Source organism: Hevea brasiliensis, chromosome 13 (assembly GCF_030052815.1).
Source record: "Hevea brasiliensis isolate MT/VB/25A 57/8 chromosome 13, ASM3005281v1, whole genome shotgun sequence".
NCBI lineage: Eukaryota > Viridiplantae > Streptophyta > Magnoliopsida > Malpighiales > Euphorbiaceae > Hevea > Hevea brasiliensis.
The window spans coordinates 82,968,405-82,976,638 of NC_079505.1; the positions used below are offsets into that span (position 1 = coordinate 82,968,405).

The window sequence follows — 8,234 nt, forward strand, 5'->3', positions numbered from 1 at the left end:
TTTATCAAAGTATTTCATACTGATTTTTTTTTTTTTTTGACTTTTTATATTAACTTATCAATATAGCATCCATTTGCCTCTTGAGATGAAACATCTCCACATCTTTAATGTCTTATGAGTGCAAACCTTTGCCAATCATCGGCCAAGGTCTCTAATTGTAAAAATTATGCAGCTTCTGAGCTTGTATATATGAAGCCATAGATATGATTATTTCGGAGCATACCCATGAGTTTAAATTTAATAGTATTAAAGTTATTTTTAAAATTGTGAAATTTTGAGCTTGAATTTCAATCAAATCCATATGAATGAATAAAAAAAAATTAAATTACAAAAGGAAAGTAAATACTATAGTTAAAACATGTAAATTAATTAATATTTACTCAAAATCTTTATATTACTCTACTTAATTGAATTAAATCGACACCTTTTAAAAATAAAACAGTTCATTCTCTAAAAAATTCATGGAAAATAAATTTACGACCTAATGAATTCTGAATTTTCACTAAAATTCTCTCAAATAAGAAAAAAAAAAATTGATGTCAATCATTTCAAGCATATATAATTCTATAAGCAGCAGGACCCTCATCAAGGTAGAATGTCTTGGGAAAGAGACCACTGCAAAAAAAAAAAAAACTGTGCTTCATGAAACATATATATACATATATGCTTCTCCCAAGTGTAGATGAACAGGTTAAATACAGTGGCCCTATATAGAGTTGTAGAGCCATGGACATGACCACATGATTGTGACATGCATGGATGATGCCATTGAGAATAATTTTGAAGAAATTCAAAGCTTAAGGTCCCCCTCCTCCATAATGCCATCTATCACTGCTGTTGCTGGACTAGGTTATCATGTTTCTTAGTATAGTGGTAATTAATTTGGTAAAGCAGCATATCAAAGTGCTTTATCAAACTATTTTGTTTAAGGTATATACGTGTTTGATTTTATGTTGTTATTTATTCAGCTATTTAATTTGTAAAGATTTTCTTATCTTGTTTGATGCAATTGACATTCTAATAATACCTGTTAAGGAACTAAAAGTTTACAAAATTTTAGTTCAATTGATTTTTTATTTTTTAACAATTTTCATATTTAGAATTGAATTGTAAGTCATATTTATTTATAGTTAGAGCTTTTTTTGCATTAAAAGTTTATTGATCAGTAAAGTTAAATAAAAATAAAGATGACATAAAATAAGTAGAAAGGCAGCAATTTTTCCTCCTTTTATAAGTTGTTTTTGATAAGAAGGAACATTAATTATATTTAATGCTAATTATCGTTAATGCCTTGCTAGAAGAAGAAACATTAATGCTTGCTGACTTAGATGAAGCATTTATTGTGCCTAACAAGGAAATTATCATATTTAATCCAATTATTATGCTAATTTTTTTTGTAAACCAAGATTCTTAGGCTATAGAAGAGAAGACGCTTAAGAAACTAGCAGTGAAGTGAGGAAAAAACTAATCAAGTAAAGAAAACAGATTCTCTTTCAATAGTGTTGCGTTTGGGGATATGGATAATTAAGAAAGTTTAAGTATAGAGAATTATGACAGGAAATAAATTAATAAAATTATTAATCATACAATTAGTGAGGAATTATGCATTGGTACATAATAATTAATAACAATATAGAATAGAACAAAGAAAGGGCAGCTAAAGCATAGGTGGAAAGAATATATAATAGGAAAGAGTCCCAGTAAGTGGGGTAATGAGAAGGATAGATGTATGTAGTTGTTGGTCCCTTTCAGACTCAGTTCCCCGACCATTGTTTTGCTGGTCCCTGTCCTCTCTATACCCCTACCTCTCCTTCCCCCAGGATAAGTAGTTTCAGTCCCCACGTCCATGTGTCCGTGTGTTTGTGTTTGTGTAGGCCAAATCATGAGAAAGGAAAAGAAAAATCACATTATGCAAGTGCACACATTATGTTAATTTACTATTATATATAATAATTAATTCTATTGGGAAAACTATATATTTTCTCATTTAATTAATCATTTCTTTCATATATAATTAAAAAAATTCATTTTTTTTTATTTTAGTTAAATATAAAAGAAAATTACATAAGGAAACTCCAGTTGCACGTGCAAGATTAGATTGGTACACATTCAAAATGATATGATAAATGTAAAAAATGGAAAATATGCATATGATAAACTTACAAAGCTAGAGTTAAACTGGGGAGAGGAATTGATGGATGCATCTCCTTGGGAGATTATGATCTAGCAAACTAATGATTAAAATTTATTTAATTTTGCAAGAAGACAGTTTAACATGTAAACAGCAATCCCCCTTCTTTCAGTTTAATATTGTCTTATTCTGGTTTGGGATTTAGACCAAGAAAAGCAGCTATGGGCATGCCCTACTGCCTCTACACTCTGCACTGCAGTCTCTGGTTTCATTCAGCCATTTACTAAAATATCTCTTAACAAGCACCTTTTTTTTTTTTTTTTTGTTATTTTACAATTGTGTACATCTCATCTACTTCCTCTTCTCTTCTGCATATTCATCTTCTTTTGCTTGTGAGGCTGATATTTTTGCACGCCTGCAGGCTTCCTCTACAATTGTTCCATGTGGGTCAGATTGCAGCATATGAGAGGTTCTGATCAACAAAACAGTAAGATGATAATTTAAATGATTATGTACTAAAAAAGATAATTGTAGGTTACAATGCCCCTAATCATTAGATTTAGATCTCTCTTCACCAAAACTCAAAAAACGACAAGCCATGTGCTGTAAGTGCATGCATATATATATATATCATGCTTTGGTATTTGTTAATAGATGACCATATTATTAATTATAGTCACAAACCATATGATTTTTTTTTTTAAAAAAAAAATACAATTCCCTCATGATTTTGCAGCTAGCAATTATTCTATAAACAAAATTTTGCAGCAAGACAAGAAAATAAAATGATTTTTGTAGCCACTTCTCTGAACATAATTTTACTGATAGCCCAATAATTATATCATCATCATTGCATCTTGATAGATTAGATTATATGGTGGAGCACTCATTGGATATCCTCAAATCCATCATGCACAAAAAAAGGGGGAAATCAACAAATTGATTCAGCTGGTCCCTAGTTTGGATGAGCTTGAGTAAGTTCACTCTTCACGGGCATCACATGAGACTGGGCTAAAGCATGTTTTGGTTAGTTTTTTTGGGCTTTGCAACTTCAACCTTGCAATTTGGTCTCTTAATTCAGAGGTTCAAAAGCGCTCCCACCGCGCCAATTGGCAGCCACAGATTTCTAATAATGTTGACGAGGTACAAATTTAGGCTCTCAATATTAGGTGTTTCTACTAACAAGATTCTGATTCTTATTGAAAAAGGAGCTCCACCACTATATTAAGCATTAGCAACAGCGTAGGGCCTTTTCATGATTTAGAGCTGTGATGAAAAAGAAGAATAAGCAATATTTCATGAACCACATCACCATTTTGGCTTTGATTCTGAAAGTAGGGATGATTTTACTAATTGGATTGTACATGAGAAGTCAGCCCTAAAAGCTGCCCAATTAAAACGCCTAGAGTTCTAATTCTCTAGGCCATGAAAATCCATCAGATTATTCTCCAAAAAAAAAAAAAAAAATCAATCCATCAGATGATTTCTTTACATCTAAGAATAACAAAGTCAGATACTGATTATGAATTAAATTAACATCCAAGAATTGCATTGCACGATCAAATAGAAATGAGAAACTGTATTTTATTAAGATTGCTGTACCTGTAACATTGCATTTTTTTATCAAATGGAAATCAGAAATTGTATTCCATTCATATTGCTGTAACACTGTTGTTTAGTGTTTCAGCAAGGCAAGTCACATACCATACCTAAGGAAAAACTCGTGTTCATACATTAAGTGGCAGGCTCAAGGATGAGAGATGATAAGAGTTTAACTTCCGCTGTTGCTGCAAAACCATTGGTCATCACAGTGCCAAGTCTCCTCCCAGTTCACCAATGACCATCTCTAGTTTCCTCAACATATCTGGTGATAACAAGAAATGCAGGAACAGAATTCAGAATTGCAAGGTAAGAGATTGACATCTAACCCACACTTCATTGGCTTCTAGTGACGGAGTTTTGGATTTGTTTACACGAGTAATTTTCACCATAAACAAGGTCATTGAAAATTAACTGTGGCATTTCTGTACACTTGCTCCAAATGAGAATGAGTTCTCTTATAATGGACCACAAATTAGAAAGCCCATAAATATCAGTCCACCCAAGCGAAGAATGAGATCACTGCATATCATTTACTAACAAAAAGGATAGCAGGAATTGATTCCTAACCATTGCATGTTACAAGATTCCCAAAACCATAAACAGGTATCAAATTTGTAATTAAAGAACTACTCAGAAATTAAATAAAAAGTCACGAATCATTAACTGGAGGAGCAGTGCATGTAAAACAAGATATGAGAGCATGAAAGAGAACCTAGAATACAATGATTAATTATGAATTTATGGGCAATAGCATTACCTCTGGATAAAGCTTCCTGTGCATGATCTGATTTGACGACAATCTGAGATACAATCAATCATTTCATTGATTAACTGCAACTACCTCCAATCCAACTGACACCAGGAATTTTCCTTACTCCAACATTGTCCATATCATCTCTCATCTTCTTTACATCATCCCACCTCCCATCACCTGCATAACTATTAGAAAGCATCACTCTGTAGGCACCTTTTCTGGGCTCATTATCAAAGAGATGCTGGGATACTATTTCTGCCAACTCATAACTCCTATGACTATGACAACATGATAAAAGTGCTCCCCAAATTCCAGAATCCACCGGCTGTTTCAAGGACAAGATAAAATTGTATGCCTCTTTCAATTCCCCAACCGTCCCTAGGAGTTTTACAATGTGAACGTAATGCTCAGTTTTAGGTTGGATGCAAAATTCATCCATCATTCTCCTGAAAACTTCCCGCCCAGCTTTGACTAGGCCACTATGACAGCATGCACAAAGAAGGGAAGAGAATGTAGATTCGTCAGGTTTCATCCCTGTCTCTATCATCTCCTCAAATAGTTTGAAAGCCTGAACAGCAAGTCCATGCAAACCAAGACCTGAAATTACTGAATTATAGGACACAACATTTCTGTTGGACATATTGTCAAAGACAAGAATCCCAAGTCCTACAAAACCACACTTCAAATACATATCTATGAGAGCCGAAGAAACCTTGACATTAGATTCAAATCCATGTCGAAGAACATAACCATGTATCTCAGAACCACACCTTACATCTGCCAAATGGGCAGCAGCCACCAATATACTGGCAATCAAAATGGAATCTGACTTCTTGCCTTCCACGGATAGATTCCTATAGAAAAACAGTGCCTTCTTATGATCTCCATACCGAGAATATCCAGTTATCAGAGCAGACCATGCAACTAAATCAGGCTGACATAAGCTGATAAAAACACCATATGCTAAATTCATGCATTTGAATCTTGAATACATGCTTACAAGTGCACTGCCTACATAAGCACTGCAATCAAAACCACTTTTCAAGCACAGCCCATGAATCCCTAGGCCAATTCCCAGCTGACTAAAATCCATAAAACCTGAGATGATCCCAACCAAAGTGTAACCATCTGGCTGCTGCTTCCCATTCTCTCGCATCCTATTAAACAACCGCAACCCTTCAGCCCAAAATTCACAAAAACTATAGCCAGAAATCATAGAATTCCATAGAACCAAATCCGGCTCAGATACCCCGGAAAACACCTTGCTTGCTTCGCTAACAAGGCCCATCTTTGAATAAGCTGTCACCAGTGCACTACAGGAAAAAGAATCCAATGCCAACCCAGAAACAATTACTCCTCCATGTACAAGTCTCAAACCATCCAGATCAAAGTTTTCATGGCACGCTCGTATAAGACACGCATAAGTAAAGTTATCGGGTCTGATTTGGGTTCCTAGCATCTTTGTATACAGCGATAGCGCTTCATCAAATTTGTGGGCTCGGGCAAAAGCTCGAATCATGGAATTCCAGAGGAAAACGCTGCGTTGAGGAGTTTTATCGAACAGGTTGCAAGCAGAGCGAAGGTCATTGTTCAAGCCGTAGAATCTTAGAATTTTAGTAGCATAAAACGAGTCATGTGAGAGGTGGACTCTGGTGATCGAAGCATGTAACTGCTTGGTTATTGATAGCGTTTGATGGGACTTCGCAAGCTCCAGGAGCAGCGAGGGATATTGAATAAACATTTCAAGGGGACGTGTTTGCCGAAATAGAAAGTGAAAGAAGGTTAGCGTGGGGTTTCCGGCCAGTTTCAACTTTCAAGATCGTTGCGTCTCTGGATTTTTTCGTTTTTTTTAATTAAACTGGATCTCAAATTGGGGTGGGCTGCCCTCTTTGAACCAAAATGGCCTGTTCAGCTATACTGGTCCTGATTTGGTGTTCTCCACTTATAAGGCCATTTTTCATTCTCGTTGGTTGGTAGTAAATAGCATATTTATGTCTTGTGGCCTCAACATCTGATTATAGATGAAGTCTACAACTTAGTCCTCAAAGAATAAGTTTGAGTATCAAGACCGCTATAAGCACAATCTGATTGAAACTTTCGTGAAATTGTATCAGTCATTGCTAAAGCGTTCCATGCTTCAGTTGCAATGTTTACCTCTACTGAACAGGACAGACAAAATTGGCATAGATAATAGATTATTACTCATCAGTATTTGGCTTTCTCGTCAAGCTACTGTCTTCGCTTCAAGGCAAAATATATGTACTAGCAGGTGAGCTGATCTGCTCATGAAGCACCAAGCTAAAACATAAACTCCTCGGCCCGACCTGACCACCACGGAACCACATGATGCTTGTCTATCTTTGACTAGGATGCTTGTCTATCTTTGATTAGGATATAGTGGCGGTGATGGAATTCTCAACCTTAGGTTCAGAATTGAAACTTATTTCTGCCAGCAACCATCACAATTCTGCTAACTCTGGCTGTAACTGCATCCATTAGGCCATTTCCAAACTCAAAAACTTGCAATAAACTCCTCCTGCCATCTCTCAGACCATGAAAAAATGATAAACATAAAGTAAGAAACACTATGCTTAACACAGTAATTTTCATCCCATTGTCACAAAATTCACATCATCCACAATCAAAAAGTACTGTACTCAGATAGCTCCAATTAGAGAGCAAGTAACAAGACGATTCCAGAAGTAGGCAATAAGATATTTGGTGAATTCCATGGGATGCATCAAAACACAGTTGTTCATTACAATGTCATAATGTGCGAGTACAGAGTGCTCATCATTCAATTTGAGCACCTTTTAGACTGAGTCCACGTATGAACCAATGAATATAATTCTGATGTCCTAAAATATGTCCAAGAGAGAAGTGAATTGGACTTTAAAAATAATTTTTCGATTCTTGCTCAAAACCTTTGAAAAATTGCAGCTTTCAACCTAATTTTCTACTGTGAAATATGTGCAATACTGCTCAATTGATAAGTTAATACAAAGTTGGCTCATAAGCATTCAGTATACTGATCTAACAGGATATATTGACATTAAGAAAGAATTTCAGTAATCTGAATAAAATCACAACACAGCAAACAAAGCAGTAAACAGAATATATTAATTGACAGTAGATATAACAGTAAGCAAATTATATCAGATATCAGCAGATTCAACAGTAAACAAATTATCTTAGTTTACAACAGAGTTAACAGTAAACAGTATCAATTTTCATCTCAGCAAAAACACTTCAATCAGAAAATTAAAATGCATAAATGTAAAGAGTAAGGGTTGAGAAAATTGAACACTGAATTTTTATAGTGGTTCGGCTCAACTATCCTCCATCCACTCTCTCAAAGATCCCACTTTGAGTCTTCACTCCACTAATCTTCTCTTTTAAAAGCAAGAGACAAAAGCCCTTTACAAATCTTCTCACCAAAACTTTTACAAGTAGCTTCACACTTCTACCAAGTGTTATCCCAAATACTTTTCACAATCAGTTTCAATAGGTGCTTGAATGACCTTTCATAAATGATAAGAAAGTGTTTAAAACTCAATCTCACTCAATACAACAGAATCTATAAAAAAGAGATGAGTAGGTAAGCCAATGATGAGCAATAAAAACAATTTGAGCACTTTGAATGAAAGCTTTAATGATCTTAAAATGTTAGGAACAGTAGAGAGACTTTCATTAAGTGCAACATGGCCGAGAGTAAGTGTATTTATAGCTTTGAATCATTTCTGACCG

At 35.0% G+C, this 8,234-nt stretch overlaps 1 protein-coding gene across 2 annotated transcripts; it reads right to left on the reverse strand.

The window, feature by feature from the left end:
• Positions 1-2,289: 2,289 nt before the first annotated feature.
• LOC110658873 (putative pentatricopeptide repeat-containing protein At1g64310) lies at positions 2,290-7,155 on the reverse strand. Of its 2 annotated transcripts, XM_021816637.2 has the most exons (3): positions 4,491-7,155; positions 3,841-3,995; positions 2,290-2,603 (listed from the first exon to the last, which is right to left on the reverse strand). In XM_021816637.2, the coding sequence occupies exon 1, from the start codon at positions 6,226-6,228 to the stop codon at positions 4,561-4,563; it is 1,668 nt and encodes a 555-aa protein (XP_021672329.2). In that variant the 5' UTR covers positions 6,229-7,155; the 3' UTR covers positions 2,290-2,603; positions 3,841-3,995; positions 4,491-4,560. The 2 variants fall into 2 exon arrangements, with proteins under 2 accessions (XP_021672329.2, XP_021672328.2); XM_021816636.2 differs by lacking the exon at positions 2,290-2,603 and having other exon boundaries at positions 3,696-3,995.
• Positions 7,156-8,234: the final 1,079 nt, after the last annotated feature.

Coding starts and splice junctions, on each gene's coding strand:
- LOC110658873 (XM_021816637.2), bottom strand. CDS start 6,228: ATGTTTATTCAATATCCCTCGCTGCTCCTGGAGCTTGCGAAGTCCCAT.